At 32.2% G+C, this 25261-nt stretch overlaps 2 protein-coding genes across 4 annotated transcripts in view; both read left to right on the forward strand.

The window, feature by feature from the left end:
* Nucleotides 1-1940: 1940 nt before the first annotated feature.
* Nucleotides 1941-7101, forward strand: LOC145304736 (uncharacterized). Of its 2 annotated transcripts, XM_080146701.1 has the most exons (6): nucleotides 1941-2051; nucleotides 2547-3721; nucleotides 3767-3812; nucleotides 3944-4456; nucleotides 5940-6015; nucleotides 6444-7101. In XM_080146701.1, exons 1-6 carry the CDS (start codon nucleotides 1988-1990, stop codon nucleotides 6475-6477), a joined length of 1908 nt encoding a protein of 635 aa, XP_080002827.1. In that variant the 5' UTR covers nucleotides 1941-1987; the 3' UTR covers nucleotides 6478-7101. The 2 variants fall into 2 exon arrangements, with proteins under 2 accessions (XP_080002827.1, XP_080002826.1); XM_080146700.1 differs by having other exon boundaries at nucleotides 2547-3812.
* Nucleotides 7102-15420: 8319 nt separating this feature from the next.
* Nucleotides 15421-25261, forward strand: part of LOC145334962 (uncharacterized) — a 55846-nt gene continuing 46005 nt past the window's right edge. For both annotated transcript variants that reach the window (XM_080180598.1, XM_080180599.1), the window contains exons 1-4: nucleotides 15421-15560; nucleotides 22437-22502; nucleotides 23719-23904; nucleotides 24267-24515. In XM_080180598.1, coding sequence (XP_080036724.1) covers nucleotides 15537-15560; nucleotides 22437-22502; nucleotides 23719-23904; nucleotides 24267-24515 — 525 coding nt within the window. In that variant the 5' untranslated portion in view covers nucleotides 15421-15536. The remainder of the gene's footprint in view (nucleotides 15561-22436; nucleotides 22503-23718; nucleotides 23905-24266; nucleotides 24516-25261) is intronic.

Raw genomic sequence — 25261 nt, forward strand, 5'->3', positions numbered from 1 at the left:
AGGCTAGCCTAGTAGTAGGGGGTCCTTATACATTATCATGTATCAAAGTAACAGGATGTCTGATGTGTCTGTTTTACTCGCTAACCGCCAGACTGATATAGTTCTAATTTACAGCGTAGCTTCTCATACATCCTGGGAGGGTATATAATTAATTTTATGGAGGTTTTGAAAACGCCTCTAATAGAAATGCCCACTCCCCCCCCCCCCCAATTTTTCGTTTTAAACTAAAATTTAAAAGTGGAGAGAGGCGACCACCCTCGCCCCTGGAAAAGAATGACCCTTACAAAAATGGGATGATTAAATCAGTTATGTAGTCGAAATCATAATATTGAGACAAAAAACCTCAATAGTATAAAATGGGATAATTTTTGTATATTTGTTTCACTTATTAAACTCAATTCATAATAGTCTGCAAATAATCTAAAACTGAAAATTAAACTATTTGTATTTTGCTTTCTATTTTTATTTAATATGTTGCAGTAGCCGCATATACGTTTAGAGTAATCAGGGCTACAGGGTTTGGGTATACATCAACATTTAATTTCCCCCCCCCCCTCTTATTAAAAAATATTTTATTATTCATAACTTTTTCATTTCATAATGATTATACACAAATTACCCCTTATGTAGATTACAATTAGTGATTGAAACGTTTGAACACTCAAATAATTGAAGCAATAAAGATTAATAAAAGTCCTTAAAAGTCAGCGAATAAGTAAACTGTATAATATAAATTTGGGGACAATTGTAATAAACAGCCCCCAATGTCCCCTCCCTTCATGTAATGTTATATAGCCTAGAAAGAAAGCAAGCTGACCCATACAAGCGCATATTCTCCTTTCCAGTTGTATAAGAAGGTATCATTCACGGAACCTCACATTAGGAATAGTTATTTGTCGCATCATATTGTAGACAGCTTTTTGCGGATAGTCGAATTGAAACTAAAAAGATTAATACCAGTTTTGTTGGCCCCGAGGGATCGAAGGCCCGTCCAACAAAATTGGCATTGATTTTATGATTTTTATTTTATTAACAGGTTTCGAAGCCATAGTAATAACTCTATATTTATATTCTTAATGGGTTATGTACCAAGCAGGAATCTAAAGGGATAAGACAATGGCCGATAAATTGATGTACATCCCCAATGGTGATATACAAAATTACCACTTTTGTAGATGATAATTATTGGTTGAAATGTTTGGACACTCAACTAAATGAATCAACCAATCAAAATTCAATAAATGTCCTCAAGGTTGTTAAAAATAAGACGTTACATGTAAGCAATTTTTCAACAGCTCTGACCGTTATCAGGGCTCCCAAGAGGCTATTGGCGCAGCCACAAGAATATCTTAAAGTAATATTATGAAACAAAAATTTTTCTAAAGTTATTGATTTATTTGACTTTATGATATATTAAATCAATCATGTTCAAGGGATAAAAGTGAAACATTTGTAAAATTAAAGTTTTTTAATGTGTTTTAAAACAAGTATGATATGTTACGTTGGTGGATTTTTGTCTGTAAGTCCTAACTGTGCATGGAATTGAGAAGCAACTGCTTCGAGCCAAGGCATTCCCATTACTCTATATATGTCGCGCCCTGGTATAGCAGCAGTAGGAATCAATTTGTACATCATTAGATATGAGAAGGTCCGTCTGTACGTCCGTAATGGATAGCTCTTATCGTTTATTTAGGCATGTTAGAATTGTCTTATCGATTTCAAACTTAGTATGATGAATCCTGTATCGAATAGGTTCATCTTAGAAAGTGTAGCAACTCTATGATCATTTCCTAGCTTAAGTATATGTCCAGCGTGAAGGGTTCAATATCTTCTGTTAAAAAAAAGAATTTAACTCCCTTGAAAATTTAATGTAAGAACCTACAGAATAGCTATACACCATAAAAATGTAATGTTGTAATGAATTTTGTAACATTTAAATTAGTTTACATCATTTCTTCAACAATGAAACTTCTTCAAAATTATTAATATGAAGTTTCAACAACTTTTTTGTACCTTTTTCTTAGGTCTTGGACTTAATGCAAGTTTTTCTGGTAATTTTCATTTAAAAATCTTTTAATTGCTTATAGTTTAATTAATGCTCTGAAAGCATATCTAGCAAACTACCAACCCTACTCAATGAAAACCTAAATGAAAACTGGTTGGTGGGGGTTAGGGAAAAAGTTATTTTGAAATGGGATTTGAACGTTTTCCTAGGCCTAAAATTAAGAAATAAATATTTACTAGAGATATTATACCCATTAATTATGATTTTCCTTATGATCAATTACATGTCATTATTTAGGCCTAACCATTGCAAGGAGCCTTAACCTTGCAAGGCCTATTCATGCAGGATTACCTGATACCTTACCGAAAATCATCTAACCTAGACTAATCTGATAATACTTTTCTTCCAAGGACCTTCTTTCCATTATTTTCATTTCTTTCAAAAAGGGGGGGGGGGGATAAAACTAAATTATTTTGCTCTACAAGATAGTGTAAGATATATCACTTTTTATTGTAAAATGTTGTGTGTTTCTTATTTATAGTTCTTGGAGCTGCTATCGATAACTTGAAATGGCCAGGTGAATCATCAGATGATTATTACAATCCAGATGATCTTGAAAAAGAAGAGCAAAATGCCAATGTCAATAATAGATTTGTTCCATTTTTATCAACTCTTGCACCACCACCTGTAAGAACCAGTAATACACCTGAACCTCAACAAGTCCGCCTTCCAGCCATTGGAAAATTAATTCAAAATAAAGTAAACAATAGATTTGTTCCATTTAAAAAAACAACTCCTCCACCACCCCCACCTCCTCCACCTCCACCTCCACCCCCACCTCCACCCCCACGACCACCTCCTCCACCACCACCTCCTCCACCACCACCACCTCCTCCTCCACCACCCCCACCCCCTCCTCCACCTCCTCCACCTCCACCTCCTCCACCTCCACCACCACCACCTCCTCCTCCACCCCCACCACCACGTCCTCGTCCACCACCACCTCCTCCACCACCACGTCCTCGTCCACTGCCACCACCCCCACCTCCACCACCAGTCTACATACCATTACCTCCATTTCCTAATCCTGTACCACCAAAACCTTCACCAAAGCCCTCACCACCTCCACCTCCTAAAGTAAAAACCCAACCTCCAAAACCAGCTCCTAAACCTTCACCTCCACGGCCACCTCCACCTAAAAAAATAGTCACTAAACCCCCAAAACCTGCCCCGAAACCATCACCTCCTAAACCCCCTAAACCTGCCCCTAAACCATCACCTCCTAAGCCACCACCACCCAAATCAAAAGTTGGTGGAGTCAGTTCTTCAGGTGGTAAACGGAAAAAAAAAGATTCTTCGGGAACTAATGGTGGTGGCTCTGGCTCTACTGGTTCTGGTACTGGAGGAACTTCTGAAGGTGGTTCTGGCTCCAATGGTTCTGGTACTGGAGGAACTTCTGAAGGTGGTTTTGGCTCCAATGGTTCTGGTACTGGAGGAAATTCTAAAGGTGGTTCTGGCTCCAATGGTTCTGGTACTGGAGGAACTTCTAAAGGTGGTTTTGGCTCCAATGGTTCTGGTACTGGAGGAACTTCTATAGGTGGTTCTGGCTCCAATGGATCTGGTACTGGAGGAACTTCTAAAGGTGGTTCTGGCTCCAATGGTTCTGGTACTGGAGGAACTTCTAAAGATGGTTCTGGCTCCAATGGTTCTGATACTGGAGGAAATACTAGTGGTGGTTCTGGCACAAAAGGTTTTGGTACGGGAGGAACTTCTACTGGCAATAAGAAAAAAAAAGTAAATGGCTCAGGTAAAATTGTTATGTTAAAATAATATATAATAATTTTTTTTTCATTAATTTTTTTTCCAAATAAGGAAGGGGGTTGGGTTTTTTATTGTTTAATTAAAAAACCCAGTCATCTCAATATCAAAATATTTTAGGTGACAATGTAAAAAATCCAGCTAAAACAACCCTCAAACCAAAATTTTCTACACATAAAAAGAAAAAAGAATCAACTACAAAAGACAAAAAGAAGAGTACCCAAGCTCCTAAAAACAAAGTGAAAACAACCACGAAACCATCAACTAAACCTTCTGATAAAACGGATAAAGGATCAAAATCAATTAAAGGACCAGTAAAACCTACTCCAAAACATACTAGAGGGGAGAAATCTAATAGATATCCAAATAAAGGTAAAAATTCAGAATCAACAGTATCAAATGGAAAACAAACAAAAGAGAATAAATCAAAAGGAAACAAAGATTCTCAAGGAGTAAAAGGTTCCAATGACAAAGACAAAAAAGGCAAGGATAATAATAATGTTAAAGAAGAAAAAGATAAAAATAGTAAAGACGATAAGGATGACAAGGACAGTCCATCCTCAAAAGAAATGCCATCAACAATCAGCAAATCCACTCCATTATCAACTAAACCAACTACAACAACTTCAAAAGGTATTTATCATAAAAAGATATTTGTAAATAAGAAAATTGAAAGTTATAAGATTAATTTGCGTATTGTTGGTTTATGGACACAGTTTCTATTTCATTGACTCAATGTAATACACTTGTCTTGTATTAATCCTTTTTCGGAGCTATACTACAAACAGTTAGCTGGTAACATGGAAAAACTGATGGTTGCCAGCTACCAGGAACCTAGAATTTAGGGAAGTATTTGTTCTGCTGGATTCAGGAACCTTGTAAAAATACCAGGAACCAGGATGCTTTTGTTACCACCAATTTTTCACCATGAATTAAATGAGATTCAATTAATTTTAGCTAAGAATGCAGTATTTTAGCACAAATTTCTCATATTATCTTTTTCTTACAAATTTTCCCTTCTTTCACATTAGGAATTAGACAAAGAGGGGATGTGCAACAGATAAAACGAACTTAAATAAAATTTCTGACCAAACAAGAATTAAAAAAATGATATTTAGAATGCGACCACTTTAAAATGTATTTCAGTAATAAAAAAATATGCAAAGACGACATTCAAGTCTTCTCTACTTATTATCTCAATTTCTATTAGTGCTAGAGGGCTAAATATTTTTGTGCATTTCCCCAGTTATATAATAAATTTCCGACTATAAGTCAGTCAAAGTCATATTTCGCTTCCTTACCCTTTATTTACCAACCTTTTACCAACGACCAGACATAAAATTGTATAGCTATTTGTAAATGATTGTAAAAAAAATGTTGAATCAGAATGATGGCTTCATGGTGCTCCCAGGAAAGGCCTTGAGTAGTAGAATCAGGAACTTTTGTCCGTTTCAAAATATCTCATTCCTAGCCTTAGAAATGACTAAAAAACCTCCATTTTTAAAGGTTTATTGAGAATTGTCCAATTTGTAGAGGTTTTTTGAGATTTTCTCAGGCTTGGAACGAGATATTTTGAAACGGTTAAAAGTTCCTGATTCTACTCTTCAATGCTTTTCCTGAGAGCACCATGAAGCCATAGTTCTGATTCAAAACATTTTTGACACCCATTTACGAATAGCTATACAATTGAACGTCTGGTTGTCAGCGGTTTTAAGACTTAGGATAAATTTTAAATCATCCAGAGGTGTATTATACTCATAAAAATTGTTTGTAGATCCCCGCTTTGGTCTCAGAAAAAAAATTTCAAAATCGACCCACCCTATTTCACATATCCTCCTTTATTCTCACATATTTTTCCCTATCCTCACAAAATCTACCTTATTCACAAAAATTCTTCTTTATCTAGCAAAATCTCCTTATTCTCACAAACATAAAATATACACTGAGCTGGATCTTTAATCATTTTGATGGTGCGCCATATCGGGGCAATCCAACTTTCCACCAATGAGAGCACAGCATTGTGTGAAATGCCGCGCTTGATCGGCTGAAATTTGGCGCGCCCCGATATGGCGCACCATCAAACTGATTTAAAGATCCAGCTCTGTTGAAATTTAAGTTATAACAACAACAAAGAGGCGAAGGAGAAGGAAACCTAAACAAGGAGGATGTGGATGTAAAAAGTGTAATTGCAGGTAAGGTACACTCCAAACATTCACTGGAAGAGTAAAATAACTACATTTTTATTTTCTGAGAACCAAAACGATTTAAACTTACTCTATAAAATTTTCAAAATTGAAAATAAAATTCCTTAGATTTAAGCCTTCTTTTCCTCTCTTATGTACACATTGAAGTAGCCAATCCTAGGATGTTTACTGAATAACACCCAATAGGCAACCAAACTTTAAATAACGCAATATTATTCTGAAAACCCAACTAATTTTGGTACTGAGATGTTTCTTGTTAATTCTTTCCACTATGAACATGGCCCGCGTCAAGCACAATTAGACACACTGTTTGAATTAAGTTTTACCCATACCCATCAAACCCCCAATACTTTGCAAAATAGTAAACACTAAAGCTGGTAAGTAAATTTTTTACTAACTATATTTGCATATTTCAGGAAGAAGTGTCGAAGATGCTCTGGAAAGAAATAAAAACCTTGCATCCTTATATGAATTTAGTTGAATATATGAAGATAGATGATGTTTGTGTGACTTTAAAGGACATTTAAGGCCAAACAGCTGACTGCATAGACATAGATATGTGCAGTCAGTTGCTTGAATATAAGGATCCTTAGGAGTTACCTAAAATATCTTCCATTGTTATTCTAACTTATTATTTTTAAAAAAAATAACTTGTAATTAGTCTTAAGGTGTTTTAGTATTAGAAAAAAAATTGCAACTAATAATGGTAACAATAGCCCATTTTATTATTATATTTGACAAATGACAAAATTTTAAGCGGCTTATAGTGCCTAATATAAATTGACGTCATACAATACACATGACTAATGACATCCCAGTTTATATTTTACCATTGGTCAATTACAATGAATACTGGCCTAGCATTGGTCATTTGTATTTTTTGGCGTCATTGTTTATTAGGCACTATAAGCTGCTTGGTTAGACAAATGGCAAAATTTGACTCATGACAACTCATTACTATTGACTTTACTTCAGATTTTATTGACATGTGACTAAAAACTTACTGACAAAAGACTTTTTCATACATATAATTTTTAATATTATGTTAATGTAATAAAGAATTGTAGAATTAAATTTGTTTTTCTTTCTCACTTACAATATAAAGTTAAAGTTTCTAAATATTTCTGAATGATCAAAAGAAATGAAAAGCTTGAGGTTCTATCCCTCTTTTGCTTGAATCATACTCTGTGTCTTTTGTTTAAAGTATAGAGTGACAATTCGCCGGAAGGGTATTAGGTTAGAGTAACACTTAATTGCCATTTAACCCTTTTGTAACTAGACCGTTGCTTGGCAGTTAAAAAAAAAATCAGAATCAAATAATTATTGTTTCTTAACCAGTTAAATTTCAACACAATGACAATTACATCAACTAGCAGCAGAGCTGTTTGAAATAATCTGAACAATTCAGAGAAAAATTACACGGGATGCTGTAAGTATTGGTGCAAAAAATGGGGACAAATTTTAAATTGTTTTGACGTGTACTCTCTTTTTGACGTCATACCCCCATCTCTTTTCTTTGGGGTTTCTTTCCTCCTTCCCTTTTCTTTCCCCTCACTTGTGACGTAAAACATCAGCCCCGTCAAATCAATTTGAAATTTGTCCCCATTTTTTGCACCAATACTTACAGCATCATATTGAAGACAATAATCTTTAAAAATAGATGTATAACCAGACAACTACCTCGATCCCCCTGCTGGGTATTGTTTTGGCTGTGTTGATATTCCGACGCTATTGGTTGATTTTCAAGAACCCTATTAAAAGTTGGAACATGATCCTTGGGAAGGGGACATACAGTTATTCAATTTAATTTAATTTAATTTCTACACTTACAAAAAGCAACACTTATAGTGAAGATTTGCTACCCAAAACATTAAACCTGGATTATTGCAATGCTTCCAAAAAAAGCAAAACTTTTTCATACAATTTTGTAGACGTCACCGAAACTGTCCCAATTTTGTATAACTTTTGCGGAACAAGTTCCAATTACGTCATATTTTTCTTTCCCGAAAAAGGGAGGGGGGGAAGAAAATCTCTTCAAAAGAGATGGGGAAAACCCCCTTTTCTCCCATCTCTTTTTTCTTCCCCCCTTCCCTTTTTTTTCTTTCCCCCTTCTCTTTTTCGGGAAAGAAAAATATGACGTAATTGGAACTTGTTCCGCAAAAGTTATACAAAATTGGGACAGTTTCGGTGCAGACGTCAATTTTGTAGAGAGAGAGAGAGGAGGCAACGGGATATTTATTACACAAGTCCCCAAAGTCCTATGATAACTTCTTCTTATTCGTTGTCTTAACAAATTTGGGGACTTCAGTAAACTCTGATTAAGTTGATTCATTAAATTGAGTATTCAAGAACTAATTTTAATCTACAGAAGAGGCAATTTTGTGTTTCGTCATTGGGTATGTACTATGTACTACAATTAATCGGCCATTTTCTTATCCCTTTAGATCCCTGTTTGCTTACCTATAATCATATATTGTCATCCTTGTTACAATTATACAGCTATCAGATTGGAAAAGCTCTCTTTAATTTTCTGGATAACTTTCAAAGCAATAATTACAGGGAGAATTAATAAGAAAATGTTAAAAATTAAGCTCATTTTTAGTAGTGGAGTTACTCTTTAATTAGAAATAGAAATAAACATTCTAAGAACCATTAAAATTTAGAATTATAGGGCTATGGGTTGAACGAGTTACAGGGAGATTTTTCTAGTATTCAATTACAGAATGGTTACATCAGTCTGATATACTGGTAATCTAATTTCCAAATGATTTCTTTTTTCTAGGAACTTTTTTCTTATTTTACAGTTTTCTCAATTTTATTAACACCCCCCTTTACAATTTCCTCAAAATTTTCTGGATTAACCTGGATTTCATAACCTTTCTTTGAAAACTATTAAATTGAATTAATTGCCCATTGTCCCCTCCCTTACTCCCTGAGTTGTACTAGTATTTGCAGGGAGAGAGGGGACACTGGACTTTAACTGATACTGACACCCAAAGTTTTATAAGCACATTCCCTTTTTGATAGATTATATTTAATTTTGATTTGCTGATCATACGAGTAGGATCCTAACTTTTCAACCAATTATCATAGTCTAAAGAAGGATTATTTTTATTTATCATCAATTTTGTCCATTGTTTTATCCCTTAATATCCCTGAACAATTGGGAACGGAGGAAAAGAGGATGGGGGCGATATTGATTAAGGCCTAATGGGTCCGTCTTTCAAATGGGAAGGAAAATTCATAGGGAAGTGGATTGTTGCGCGCTCAACTAGACGTATTATAAGATATTTAATCCAGTTCCTTAAATAGTTTTAAAATTAGTGTAACATACCAATTATAGGACAGAAAATACGCAAAAAGTACTGTTATTTAGATATATCAAATGTCTTTTGAACTAACCAATACAACATACATATATCTACATACTTTGATTTAGAAATATTTTGACGCAGTAAGAAAAAGCATGGACATATGAGGAAGGCATTGTTGCTAAAATGCCTCGTTTCATTATAAAGCTGTCAGTTTGTTTAACATTATATACCTCTCTTATTCTCCCAAAATTTTAACTCCTTTATTTTCAACCCCCCTCCCCCCCCCCCCCTCCGACGGAGGGGGAAGGGGCACCAACGGAGAAACTCCGACGATATCACATAATCACATGTGTTTCTTCAAGAAGGAGGTAGCGTAGCAATGCCATATCATAACATGGGAACATTTTATTTTTATAAAATGAATTCCTTCTTCTTTAAGAAATAAAACAGCTCATCAAATAAGCATATTATTAAAACAATTATAATTGATTATGGTTATTTAAAAAGTGATTTTAAAAAAAGATAAAAGCAGTTAAGAGTGATTTTTATATTTAAAGTGATGAAATATCTTATTATAAACGTTTATGTAAAGAAGTGATTTAGTTTATTATTTTTTTATATTTTTATATGCGTTTTAGATTTTATTTATTGCTTGATAAAATAAGTTTCTAAAAAAGTATATGCAAATCTGACGCTTTTGTTTGGTGTATATTTTAAAGTAATAGGACGTTATACTTTAAGTTACCCATTTACCCAAAGTTTATGCATACACGATCTCTCATTTGTTAGATAATTCTATCAATTTTGTTAGGTTCGTTCATACTATCAGATTTCTCATTTGATTAAAACTTTGTTTTTTATTACATCTTGATTGGATGGTTCAAGCTAGAAATGCATATGCTAATATCTGTCTTAGTTATCTTGCCCCTAGACAGATATTTATTTATGATTATCTTGAAACATTTCCAGGGAGGGAGGGGATATTGGGCTGTTTATTACAGTATTCCCAAAGTTTTCTATTTGTTGGCTTAACAACTTTAGGAATTTTAATTGAATTTCGATTGATTCGTTGGTTAAGTTGAGTGTCCAAACGTTTCAACCCCTAATTGTAATCTACATTAATTTTGTGCATTGTCATTGGGGATGTACATCGATTTATCGGCCAATGTCTTATCCCTTTAGTTCCCTGAAAATTTCTGCAAAAAGATTAAAACTAATTGCATTTTTACCATAATTTGTCATTGATTTTTTGACATGAAGAAAGAATTATTACCGCGAGTTTAAAATATTTATAAACAATCCATTCAAAGTTTTCTCAAACTCAACATTGGATCTGATTTATAAGGATAAATCATCGATGAAGGGTCAGCTGGTTATTTTTAAACTAGATTAGTAAGTTTTTTTAGCCTGTAGCTTAAGATTTTGATAACTACTAAACTGATTGAGTTCTCCATTTAGGGAAGCTTCATATAGAATCCGGGTATAGTCTCTTTCGTAACATCGCACCTTATGGGGCGATTCTTCGTATATTTTACAGTAGCTTTTCTCCTATTTCTATCCCCTGATGGGGGCTCTAACCCTGCGGGGCCAATTACCTAACTCTGTGGGGCAATCACCTAATCCAATATAACCTAATCTAACCTAAAACAACCTATTAAAAGCCATTTTGAAAATACGACGAATCGCCCCTTATGGACTATTCCCTAGAATCCTTGTATTACAGAGCCCCTAGGTTCTAAAGGCTGAGCTGAGCAGGGCATCCTGTTTATGAGAAAAGGCAATCCCTTTATTTTTATAATTACAATTATTGTCATGTCATGAGGTACCTTTTTTAAGGTCTTTGGGATATCAATATGTGAGATCCAATTTGACGTAAAAAATTAAAATTGCAATAGAAAGAAATTAAAATTTTCGTTAAAATTTAAATAGTAAATATATTCTTATTTTGTATTCTAATGTAGAAAGTTCTTTAAAACTACTAGTTATGCCCCCTTGAGGCCTCTAGGGGCACTTAAGGTTTAAGGAAGCCTAAAATATAAGAAAAACAGAAAATAACGACAAACAAACAGAAGGATGGACAAAGCAAGCCGCTATATGGCCTGTCTTATTAGGTATTTTTCTCTTCTATGGAATTCCAGATCAGATGAGGAATACTCACAAAAAAATGAAACGAATATGTCACATTTCCCGCATGGGATACATAATTTCACGATTTGGTTTTGTAATACTCCTCCCCCTTAGAATTTTGTCCTTTCTTCACGTTTCATCGTCCTTGAGAGAGGACAGTCCCCAAAGTATCATAATAACATTTTCTTATGCGTTGGTAAAAAACTTTGGGGACTTTGAATTGTGATTGGTTGATTCATTAAGTGTCCACACGTTTCAACCACTAATAAAAAAGAAAATTAAGTGTATCATCATTTGGGATGTACATCAATTTATCGACCATTGTCTTTTCCCTTTAGATCCCTGGATTAATATACTTTTGGATAAAGATCTAGAAAATATTTTTAAAGGTGCACAAAGTACGTTTTCATATAATTGATGACTTATGTATTTTTTATCATGCCCGTATTAATTGTCTTTAATAATAAACAAGGATATTATAGATCCGTAATAGTTATTTATCGCATCGTATCATAGACAGTTTTCCGTAGATATTAAAATGAAAACCAGTTTTGTTATTCCTGGGAATTGGCATACCAAAATAAATTCTCAAATTTTCTAAATCAGAGTATTTTATTATAATTCTTTAATCGTAAAAAATTATTTTGAAACTTTTTTGATACTTATTCCTGTTTCATAAAAACACTTTGATATTTAAGAATTATAAAGACAAACCTAAAGTTATTTTATTTTAAAACTTTAAGACAGAGGTGTTTTTATGAAAAGCCAATAACTCTACTAAAAAAAATAATGCAAGGACAATCATGTCTATGATTAGAGACTCAAAACAAACAAAGAAAATTATTTATTTGAATGTTATAATGATTCATATAATAATTAGACACTGTTCGTTTGTTGGGCTTTATTTTAAATGTTTGTTTTTACATTTAACAACTTAATGTCGAATGTAGGATTTGAAAAACACATCTAAAAGTTGCAACCCTTTACTTCTTAGAAAAATGCTTAACTAATTCTTATCAGCAACACTTTTATACACGAAGTTAGGGATAGGCCATTGAAAAATTTGAAAATATTAAATAATTTAAAAATGTAGGATTATTGTTTGAGTCGTCCTATAGATTTTAAATTTTAAATTGATTACCTAAATACTTAAAATGACCATTCTACAAATATTTAACAAGTTACGGGTGCTTTCCCACAGTTGAGTGTCAATTGAGCATTGATACCCCCCCCCCCCCCCTTTTTAATTTTTTTTATTTTTGAAAAATTAAATTATAACATTCATAATAGTTGAACCGTACCAATTTGGTTCTCCGTTCTTAGTAAAACCCTCAAGAACCGCTGGAAAGTGTCATGTGTGACGTCTTAAAAATACGTCTAAAATGTAGGGATAAAAGAGGCGAAATTAAAAATCAAAATTTATTTTGGGGTGAGGGGTTACACCCTTTTACCACCTATCCCCTTGGACGTTTCTGGCCTAGCCCCTAGTCTATGAAAATAGACTATATGCTGTATGACAAATAAACATTTTGTTTTTATATAATGCAATGTTTATATTATAACAGTGGGGTAAATTAGTGGATTTCTTTGTTTTTGAGCGCATAACTACTCTTTAAGGTCTGTTTATGTAGTCTGTGTTTGGACTTAAAGTAATACAATTTTCAATTTTAAGTTGTATTTGGTGTTAGGTATTCTGCAGGGAGGAAGGGGCATCGGGACGTTTAATACACTAGTCCCCAAAGTTTTGAATTAACGATGAATACTTTTATTAAATTTTGATTGGCTGATTCATTAAGTAGAGAGTCAAAACATTTCAATCACTAATTGTAATCTACAGAAGGGGAATTTTTGTGTATCACCATTGGTGATGTACATCGATTAATCGGCCATTGTCTTATCCCTTTAGATCCCTGTTTTTTCTGTGTGTCCCTAACTTAAGGTCTGTAAAAACGAATATTAGATTACCTATCCGATTAAGTATACTGTATGCTACATAAATACCATATTGTATTATTATTATTGTTAAATGATTTTAATCTTAGTAGGACAATTTATTGATAAGAAAATCAGATTTATGCAATATTTATACATTATATAAGTACAAAATTAAAAATACATTATTTGAAAACATTATCCTATATTGTAAAGTAGCAGGATGTTTAACTGTCTGTCTGTATGTCTGATTAAATTTCAAAGGAAGTTTTTATAAGCGAAGTCTTAACCCAATAATACTACAATAAAGTATACTAGTTGCTGCGCACCTAGCATTTAGGGGCTTTGTATTGAAAATTTAGCCTAGAACCATCCCAAGACTTCAAATCTTGAAATAAAATAGCCTAAATCACCTCTAAAACCTGTATAAATTTTACCTAAATAGGAATACGCAATGGGTTGACTTCAGTAAAAAAAAAACTTACTACTTTATATTATAGGATATTCAACATATGTGTCAAACATACCTTAAGCTTTTTCCATTTTTTATGCCTTTTTAAATTAAAGTCTTACAGTTTTTACCTCTGTTGAAATTGACATTTTATTTTCTTTTTAAACAATGGTCTGCATTTCCAGACGTCATTTGGGGTTTTTATATCTGTACACTTAAGGACAGACAGATAGTTATCTTTTTTTGTTTTTAAAAAAAGCATAATTTTCATAGAAGAAAATCTTGTTAAAAAAAACAAATAAAACGTTACAATAAAAGAATATTCATTCTTTTTTCTTTAAAAGTTTTAGAATATATGATAATCTAATAGTTATCCTTATAATAAAGAAACTTAAGTTTTTCTGTTTGTCAAGGATCTCGCTGATCACCAAACCGATATGGTTCTCTTTTTCACTGAAGCTTTTTATATGTCCTGGGAAGGCTTTTAACTATCTGGTGGAGGATATCTCCACCTTACCCCCCCCCCCCCAAAAAAAAAATTATCTTATATTTTTCTACTTAAAACTTAAATTGAAAATGGGGGAGTGGAGTGCGGACTTCCCCCCCCCCCTCCCTTAAAAGCCCCTTGAGGCTTTTAGGGGCGTATTTGCTAGTAACTATTAAAGCACTGCTAAAGACTCTTTTGTTCATTTTATTTTCTTACAGTGTGCCTAGTTTTAAAATTGAGTTGCTAAGTGCATTTCTGAAACCGCTGCAATGTATTCATAAAAATGATTAGTAGATTATTCAGAGAGAGATGAAACAATGTACTGTTTATTTCAATAGTCCCCAAAGTATTTATACAACGTTTTCATATTCATTGGCTTAACAAATTTAGGGACCTTAGTGAATTTGGATTGGCTGATTCATAAGTTGATTCAACCATTATTTTTATTCTACAGAAGGGGTAATTTTGTTTATTATCATTGGGTATGTACATCAAATTATTGACAATTGTTTTATCCCCTAAGAGTCATGATATAAATATTTTCTTTTTTTTAGAATTTAAATCCCAATAAGTGCATTTTCTTAACTGCAGAAAAGTGATGACATAAATTTTCAAGTTACATATCTGTTCTGCACATTATAAGCAGGGGCGTGCATACACTAGACATGAGAGGGGGCGTGTATACATTAGACACAAGAATGAAAACTAGTAACTGAAAAGGGGGGGGGGGTGTGCTCACACTACACAAACTTTTCATTATTCTTAAAATGTGACAAAAAAAATAAATCTTAGAAAAATGCTCCTATTTCAATTTTTAAAATCTCATAAAATTATTTCATTTTTTGAATTACTTAGTTTAAAGATGTTAGCTTTCCACACATGTTATAGAATATGATGAATAACATGATATCTTTACTTATGGTTTCAAGTATCAAGTATGGGATTAAGCTTATTTTAGGCTAGGTTAAGTTTATGGTTTTTCTTAATGCATTATTCGAGCTTCTCATAATGGCTTATTTTTTTTTTTACAGTTGAAAAAGGATTTTGTTCGAAAGGTTTATCAAATAGTTAAGACATCAATGAACTTTATTTCTTATTTCAGATTTTCTTTGAGTGATTAATAATTGAATCTAGTGATAATAATTAAGGTGATCTTATTACAATGATTTCCTGATTCACAAATTTGAAATCTTGGAAAATGTTTTATAATTTACAAACCCAGGTAATACAATTATTAGTTTAATTATAAAATATAATAAAAATATGTAAAAAAAAACAGGTTAGCCGCTTTTATCATATATAGAAGTGGAGTAATTTTAATTTGGATCATAAAATAAATGGGTACAATGGGCTGTTTATTACACTAGTACCCAAAGTTTTATAATAACGTTTTTTTATTCGATTGCTTAACAACTCTGAAGACTTTTAATAAATTTCGATTGGTTGGTTTATTAAGTTGAGTTTTCATACGTTTCAACCACTAATTTTAATCTACAGAAGGGATAATTTGTGTATCATCAATGGGTATGTACATCAATATATCGGCAATTGTCTTATCCCTTTAGATCCATGTCATAAACGTAACAATTTGCGAAATTCAAATAAATTTGCGAAATTTGAAAATCACTGCCTAAAAATGTCCTTTAAATCGATTTATAATTACTTGGATAGTGCACCATGTTTTCGCTTGCTCTAATAAAATTATACTTTCAGCTGGCTAATTCCCCCCTCTTATGACTTTATTTTATCCCCTCCCTTGATCATTTAGTAACGCACTGACTAATAGCTGATAGCTATGTAAGCTATGTATTGACGCCAAAAGTTTTCCTGTCACAAAATCCACGTATTATATATCCATTGTCCTGTTTTTATGTGTCCATTGCGTTTTGCGTCAGCCCAAAAATTTGTGTGTGCACTTACTTCCGCTCATGTTTCCCTTTTATCAAATCATAATTAGCATTATTAACCAAACATAATCTAAAGAGACAGAAATTTTTATACGAATGCTTTTAAATTAAAACCTATGTGCTAAAGATCCCGATATTATGATTCTATTCTAAAGATATTTGGACATAAGATAATTTTTAACTAAAATGTTTAAGTTAACCCTTTAAGAGCTTAATGAACTGTCTTTACAAATCGTTGATTACTATACACTGCACTGGTAAAAACTCCAGCAAAACACCTAAAAAATGCTAGACATTTTACCATTTTATAACTGTTGTATGTTTTAATGAAACATACAAAAAAATTCAAATAATTTCTATTTCATTTTTTTCAGATTTTGCAGTAATAAATAGAAAAAAACTTTTCTATATTTGTCTTTTGCGAATATGAAATACTATTCTTAGGTGATAATTTGCGGAACGAAAACATACTTTGAGTTTTGTTGCATTGACGCTTAGTATGTGTGGCCATTTTCAAAACATTCTTAAGTTTTATATATGTTTGTTTTTAGTAGCGAAGCTACGCTATAATTCCGAATGTTCGTCCGTCCGTCTGTCCGTAATTAATGAATTGGTGGAAACGTGATTTTCTCGGCTCCTATTCAAGATAGACAGCTGAAATAGGAAGATTCCTATGACATATGCCCATCTAATCTATACATTGTTTTATCCATTTGTCTGTTATTTGGGGTGCTAGATCGATTCCTAGATTTTTATGTTTTCGTGTGTTGCTCAATTCCTTTTGGAGACAGAGGGCTCAAATTTTTGGGATTAATCAATTTTAGATTCTACTTATTTTCACGCAGTTTTGATAAGATTTGTCTATTAATTGGGATGCTAGATCGATTCCTAGATTTTTATGTTTTCTTGATTTTCTTGATTCCTATTCAGGATATTTTATTGTATGACACTGCTATATAGTATTTTCCCCCAATATTCGTTAATAATATTTGAGCTTCGCTACTTTGTCATCCTTATTTTTTTAAAACAAATGATTTAAAAGAGGATTAAAAAAAAATGTATTACTTGCCACGGATCCTGTCCTATAACTTGTGAAACTTCACATAGGGAACCTAGTAAAAGTGTCTGACTCTGATTATGACGTAAAAAAATAGCCAATGAGAGGCCAGTAGAAATTGACCAATGTTAAAATTTTTAGTGGCCTCTCATAAGGTAATTTTTTTTACGTCATAATCAGAGTCAGACACTTTTACTAGGTTCCACATAGGTCCAGGGCTTTTTTATGGGCTATTTTATTTTAAAATTTAAGGCTAATTTTTTAGCTCAAAAACACAAAAACAAGGATGACAACAACCATAAGTAGCGAAGCACAAAAAATCTCCGATGGGAATATACAGGTAGATTTAAAAGGTTTTTACTAAAATCAAGAATAGATTTATTGGATAAAATAAACATGAAACCTTGTTTTATTTTGCATGATGACGATGGTCAAAGTAAATTATATTAAAGATGCTCATAAGTATAACAATGGGAAAAATTATTTTGATTCTGAAATACCATAAAAGTTTGAAAATTGCATCAAAATAAACAAAGATATGGGGAAATATGTAAAACATATAAAAATAGCCCAAAACTTGATAAAAGGCAGTCTGGCCGTCATGGCTGTTTTTTTTAAAACGACAAAAAATTTAATTTTTAAATCCTTAACTTAAAAAATTTGGAAAATCGGACCATATACACTGAAGATATGGAAAAAAGTGTTAAATATATAAAAATAGCCTAAAACCTGCCAAAAAGGCAGTCTGGCCGTCATGGTTATTTTGTTTAAAAGACGGGAAATTTAATTTTGATATCTATAACTAAAAAAATTTTGAAAATCGGACCATAAACACTGAAATTATGGAGAAAAATGTGAAAAATATAAAAATAGCCTAAAACCTGCTAAAAAGGCAGTCTGGCCTTCATAGTTGTTCCTTTAAACGACGGGAAATTTAATTTTGATATCTGTAACTGAAAAAATTTTGAAAATCGGACCATAAACACTGAAGATATGGAGAAAAATGTGAAAAATTTAAAAATAGCCTAAAACCTGCTAAAAATGTTTTATAGTCAATTGTGCTCCTTAATGATGGGAATGTTGTCAAAAAATTTCAGCATTCTATCTTTTATAGGAGCTGAGTAAATCCCATTTCCCCCATAGCGTTACGGACTGACTGACGGACTGACTGACTGACGGACGGACAAAGTGAATTATAGAGTAGCTTCGCTACTAATAAATTTTGTCTAAACACAGATATATTTTTTTTACTTTTTCGGTTTTACAGAAAATATTATAAGGGAGGGGACACTTAACTGTAAATTTGTTAATAAATTCTTTAACCCTCTGATTCTTTGGATTACAAATTTTTGGTATTGTTATCAAATCCTGATTGGTTGGTTTAAACGAGCATTGTTTAAACTTTTTCTTAATTGATTCATAAAGTTGATTGTTCCAACGTTTTAACCATTAATTTTAAACTACAAGAGTGTAATTTTGTGTATCATCATTTGGGATGTATCATCTATATATTGACCGTTGTCTTTTCCCTTTAGATCCCCGATTATATTGTTCATAATTAACATATTTGATGATAAGTTATCGTCATCACAGTTTTGTTATCACAAGTGATTGTGGTTAATTGCGTAGTAACAATTATTCAGAATAACCACATCTTAATAAGTGTGCAAGTAATAGTACTATAATTCAGGGATCTAGAGGGATAAGACAATTGATGTACCCCTCCAATGATGATATACAATATTACCCTTTTGTAGATTACAATTAATGGTATGGACACTCAACTTATTGAATCTACCAATCACAATTCAATAAAAAGACCCCAAAGTTGCTGATCCAACTAAGAAGAAAATGTTTTTAAAAAAAACTTTTTGGATTAGTATAATAAACAGCCCAATATTCCTCTTTCCTTGAAAAAATATAACAAACAAAGCTACTCTATAATTCACTTTGTATGTCCTTCCGTCAGTCCGCAACGCAATTGAAGATATACCTTTCCAAAGGGCATCCAGTTAACAACTTACCTGGTCCGTCGGTCTGTCAATCATGCAACAATATTCTCATTATATTATTATTCTCATTTACTTTTTTCCTTTTCTTTTCTTCCATTCTTTTTTATGACTACTGCTCATTTAAATCACTTTGTCCGTATGTCCATTCACGTTTTTTTGTGCTTTGCTGCTTATGGATGTTGTCATCATTGTATAAACTAATGAGACTTTTTAACAATTTTTAAGCTACTATAGTCTTTTAAAATACTTAAAGAACGTTCCTGTATAGCTTAGAAACCGATCAATATCAGAACTGAGGTGAATTCTTAAAAAAACTTTTGCCTCACTAGAATCAGTGAGGAAAGAGTTTTTTAAAGAATTAACCTCTGGTTTTTAGCCATGAAAGCTGAAAAATAATGTATGGCATTGTATTGTAGAACATTTTCCATGAATATTAAAATAAAAGTAATTAAATCAATACCAGTTTAAGGCCCGGGCTAACAATACTGGTTTCAATATTGTATTTTTTTAATTTTAACATCCGTGGAAAGCTGTCTACCTATAATACGATAAACAGCTATTCTTTCTTTCTGTTTTCGAGATCCTACTGAACAAACGCAAAAAAAGGATTATTTTGTTACTAGCTGAATATTAACAGCTGATTTTTACTCCCATACTATTATAATAATTTATCATACATTTGATAACACTTTTTATCCTTAAGACGTCAATTAGATAAAAAAATAAAATGATTATTTTCATTGCAAGAAACGTATTGAATAAAAAATGAAAAAGACAAATACATTCAAAGGTTGAATAAAATTGAACATGGCTGAAAATTAATTATGCTACGGTGGTACATACTTCCCCTTAGAAGCTTTGCTCCTTAAACAAGAAAGAAAATATACGAAAGCAAAGCCCTACTATTTAAAACAAAGATGATTACGTCCAATAGTAATGAAGGAAATCGAAATTGTTTAGTAATTTAAAAAGTCATAAGATAAATAAGATTTGAGAAATTTTGAAAATCTATTAAAAGTTTTGTCATTACAAAATTCCTGAACATTAATAGTTGCGACATTTTGTTTATTGGGAGAAAACCTTCTTTTAAATACGGACGAACGTACGGACCGACCCTAATTATAGAAAAGCTTCGCTTTTAAAAATCTTTGTATGTGAATAAAAATGCATTTATAAGCCCTTAAGGACAGACAAACAGACACATTTTAACACTTTTATAAAATTATTTTTAATCTAAAATGTAAAACAGTATAAGAATTAGTATACTTATTTAGTATTTCTTGAGCAAGGTTTTAAATTTATACATATATTATAAGTTACAGACGGACGTACATACCAACTGTGACTGTAGAAAAGCTTTCAACTCTAAATCAAATATTTGTAAAACTAATACAAGTCAAACATTCCTAAAATAAAAAAGCTTATCATTAAAAAGTGATAAAACAATCAAAATCATTAGGTTTTTTACTTAAAGTTTTGTTTGTTTTTAAAATCAGGGATAATGGATATATTATGCCCATGTATAATTGTTGGTTGGATTTTCTAGTTGTTTTGGATATATAAGAACCATTCTTATGCTACATATAGTATAGGAGCTATATGATTAAATGTTCCAACTTACTTAAAACTTTTCAACTTTTTTCTTACATTTTCAAAGTAGATCCTAAACTACATATGGCACAAAAATGGTACTTATATTTCCAAAAACTAGAATTTATGACAATTCTATACATTTTACTACTATTAGTACAAGCTACGCAGTTCGAATTTTAAAAAAGTAAGCATTTTTTGCTCAATCTTTAAATTGGCATTATTTGTTGAAATAAACATAAATACATATTTGAAACACAAATGTACTATAACAGGTTTTTTTTTTAATATAGAAAGCATATTTTTTATAATTGTTTTTTGTATGCATGATTTAGTTTTTAAAAGACTCATTTCTCTTGAAACACTCTGTAGAATTGATTTTATAACAGATTTTAATATAAAGACAGGATATTTTAATTATCTTTTAATTGAACATCCTTTGTCCCTGTGTCTGTGTCTGATAAGCACTAATCATTACCGTTTGACCTCTCGTTTATTAACTTCATCCTTTTCCATGTGACTAACCTCAGGGATCTAAAGGGATAAGATAATGGAGGATTTATTGATGTACACCCCTAATGATGATGCACAAAATTACCCCTTATGTAGATTACAAGTAGTTGTTGAAACGTTTGAACACTAAACTAAATAAACCAACCCATGAAAATTTACTAAGGTTCCCAAAGTTGTTAAGCTGTTAAAAGTTTTTGGGACTAATGTAATAAACAGCCCAATGTCCCCTCCTCCCTGAAATGACCTATAGGTTGTAATTTTATTTCATAATACAATTCCACACCCACGTAAAGATAACACGAGAATTAAAGTTTTTACAGGGAGGGAGAGGACATTGGGCTGTTCATTATATTAGTCCCTAAAGTATCATATTAACGTTTTCTTATTCATTGGCTTTAAAACTTTTGAACTTTTTATTGAATTTTGATTGGTTGATTCATAAAGTTGAGTATTCAAACGTTTCAACCACAAATTGTAATCTACAGAAAGAATAAATTTGTGTATCATCATTTGTGATGTACATCAATTTATCGACCATTGTCTTATTCCTTTAGATCCCTGGGTTGTAATTTCATTTCATAATACAATTCTACCCACCACGTGAAGAAAACAAGAGAATTGCAGTTTTACGCATTGATTGAAACTTTAAAAAGGTTTAAAATTTGACACTTCCATTTGGAAGAGCTATGTCGATTAAAGAAATATTAAAAAAAAAATAACTATTTGAGATTAATTTATTCGAAAGCTTTAGAAGCTTTTGTTGACATTAGAGCAAAACACTAGAGAGGGAAGGGGTATGTCCCCTTTCCAAGAACTCTGTGCCAACTTTCAGTTAGGTCTTTGAAAATCAACGAATAGCTTAGGGAATGTTAACACAGCCAAGTCGCTACAAAAGAGCAGAAAGCAATTTGCTAGCATACGAACAAGGTCCTTAACAGGGGGATCCAGGTAGTTCTCTAGTTATACATCTAAACTAGAAATTTATTTTGTAGACAACTAGAAACTATTTTTTTTCTCAGGAGGGTTGGATCAGTGATAACGAAATCTTGTCAAGTTTAGAGCTTTCTGAAGGTGGAGGGATGGAGGTAACATTATGTTTATCCTAATCTATAAAGTAGTAAGTTTTATGTCTGTATCGAAGGATCTCGCTAACCGCTAAACCGATATAGTTCTCCTTTACAGCGAAGCTTCTTATTTGTGCTGGGTGGTTTTAGGTTATTTTATTTTTATGATAAGTAATAGTAAGAACATTGTTCTAAAAAAAATAAAGGTTCGATTTTCACCTGACTTTGAGCGACACTGGCCTGATGTTAATAAAGTAGCTTTAATATTCAATACAAAATATAGTTTATGCACTATATAGTGTACATTTAACATTTCAAAATAAAAAAAAAATTAAGAACAAAAAAGTTAATTTTTTAACACATTACTCATAAAGATTGCCATAAATAAGATATGTGATTATATGAAATGTAAGTTTCAAAACATTTCAAATTTAAACTGACCTCTATCATCAAATTTAAAAATTAATAATTTTTGGAGTTGTATATTTTTTAATAACCCTTTATAGACAAAATACGTTTCTGATAAATTGTTCTAACTTACTTTGGTCCTTTCAAAGCATTTTTTGAATGACAACAACAAGGATGACAACATCCATCAAAACGAAGCTCTGAAACTGTAGGACAAACGAAAAATTAACAGTGTCATAAATAAATAAGCGAACTATAAATAATTTAGTCAAAACAAAAATGTAAGTAAATTTGTTACTATTACAGGAATCACCATTCCAAGTTTAAAATCGATAGGATAATTCTAACATGCCTAAATTAAGGATACAATCGTTACGGACAGACAGACCCTTTTTTATAGAGCATCCTAGCTTTAAAAATTGATTAGTGAATTAATACCGACACCTGTTTCTGCCCACTAAATTGTTATAATCTAATTAAGATTGCTAGAATTTTTTTTACATTTTGTCTGTTCAAATCTTTATAACAATAGCATTTATTTTTTGTATAAATGCACAGTGGCGTGCACAGGGTATGGCTAGGGGATGTGTGAATAACGAAGGGGGTTAATAGGGGTAAGGTATTTCATCCCAATTGGGTTTTTAAGGAGGTTTTGACAACCCCTTGGGCCTACAACAATAATGGCCAAAATATATTTTACTTACCCTAAATTAGGGGGTTTTGGATTTAATCAAAAATGCAAAATTGTTACCATTAGTTTGACAAAAAAAGTATAGTAAAAGATTAATTTTTATTATAGATTGTTTTATTATATAAAAATTAATTTCAGGTTGACAATTTGAATGATTCCAGTCCCTTTGCCCTTCTGCCACGGGCTGTACAGCAAAGCAGTATGCCATCCACAAATAGTATGCCATCAAGTAATAGTATGCCATCCAGTAATAATATGCCATCCAACATGTCTAGTCAATTGATAAACACTAGTTCTCATTCAGTTATCATGCAAAAACAGCAACAGGGGCATATTCAGAATTTTTAATAAAAATGTTAACAAATATTTTTTTATGCTTTTTGCCAAAAATAAGATAGGTATATACTTTTAGCTTTTTCATCCAATTTCTAGGCTGTTTATTACACTAGTCCCCAAGTTCTTATAACAACGTTTTCTTATTCGTTGGCTTTACAACCTTTGGGATTTTTATTGAATTTTAATTGGTTGGTTCATTTAGTTGAGTGTTCAAACTTTACAACCACTAATTATCTACTATAGGGGTATTTTTGTGTTTCAGCATTGGGGCATTTCTCTGCATTGTCTTATACCTTTAGATCCCTGAAAGTAACCACATATAAATTTTGTTGATGCCCCTGTTGGATTATCAGATGTGTGATTATGATACAAACAATATGAACAACACCAATGATGTGATAATCAACAGATACAACTCAATGTTAGCTGATCGCCATGTGATACATTACAGTGACGGAACAGCTGTTCTAGAATCAGCTGATCATATTTCCCGCCAAAATTGTGTGCGAACAACAACAGTGTCGTCAGCTGTTGGTGGGGTGGCGGCAAATATTCCAGATTTTCCTGATACAGAGGATTTGTCGGCTTTCCTGAAAAATGTAAGTAAAGCTTCTAGGGATCTAGAGTGATAAGACAATGGCCAATAAATTGATGTATATCCCCTAAGAAGATACAAAAAATGACCCCTTCTGTAGCGTAAAAATAGAGATTGAAACATTTGGACAGTCAACTTAATAAACCAATCAATATCCCCTCTCTCCATGAAAGCTTTTGTCATGGCACTACTCTATACTTCATTGTCTGACCGATTGTCACCTTCTTCTTGATTAAGTTTAACCTTTTGTTATAATATTTTTTGTGTAAATTAATTACAAATCCTATAGAAAAATAAATTAATAACGACTAGACCCTTAGAGGACTCTAGAGGCACCTGAGTAAGAGGGGGAGGGGGTGGGAAGGTGACCTTAATTATCATATCTAGTTTAATAAAAAAAAGATTTTTTTTTAGGGGGGGGGATATGTGTTTTTTTCTGTAAGGAGGGTGGTAGTATCCTCTCCTAATACAATTATTTACCTGAACAGGACGCATTTGAAGCTTTATTGTAAAGGAGGAGAACCATATCGGTTCAGCAGCTAGCGAGATCTTGGGGTACAAACAAACAGACAGAAGGACATACTGTTAAATATTTAAGATATGACTAAATTGCGACTAATTTGTTATCATTACAATTTTAAAATATAAATAAAAAGTAAAAAGTCGTGTAATATCATTGTCTAACCTTGTAGTGTCAAACTTTAATTTGCCAAGGTCTATAATTTCAATATTGTAGTTTACATACTTTGA

This window comes from Acartia tonsa, chromosome 13 (assembly GCF_053477335.1).
Source record: "Acartia tonsa isolate MP-2025a chromosome 13, ASM5347733v1, whole genome shotgun sequence".
Classification (NCBI taxonomy): Eukaryota; Metazoa; Arthropoda; class Copepoda; order Calanoida; family Acartiidae; genus Acartia; species Acartia tonsa.

Bases quoted from the DNA above. Each gene is read 5' to 3' on its own strand.
- LOC145304736 (XM_080146700.1), top strand. From the start codon at position 1,988: ATGAAGTTTCAACAACTTTTTTGTACCTTTTTCTTAGGTCTTGGACTT. The intron at 2,052-2,546 runs GTAATTTTCATT...TCTTATTTATAG, and splicing joins ACTTAATGCAAGTTTTTCTG to TTCTTGGAGCTGCTATCGAT. The intron at 3,813-3,943 runs GTAAAATTGTTA...AAAATATTTTAG, and splicing joins AAAAAAAGTAAATGGCTCAG to GTGACAATGTAAAAAATCCA.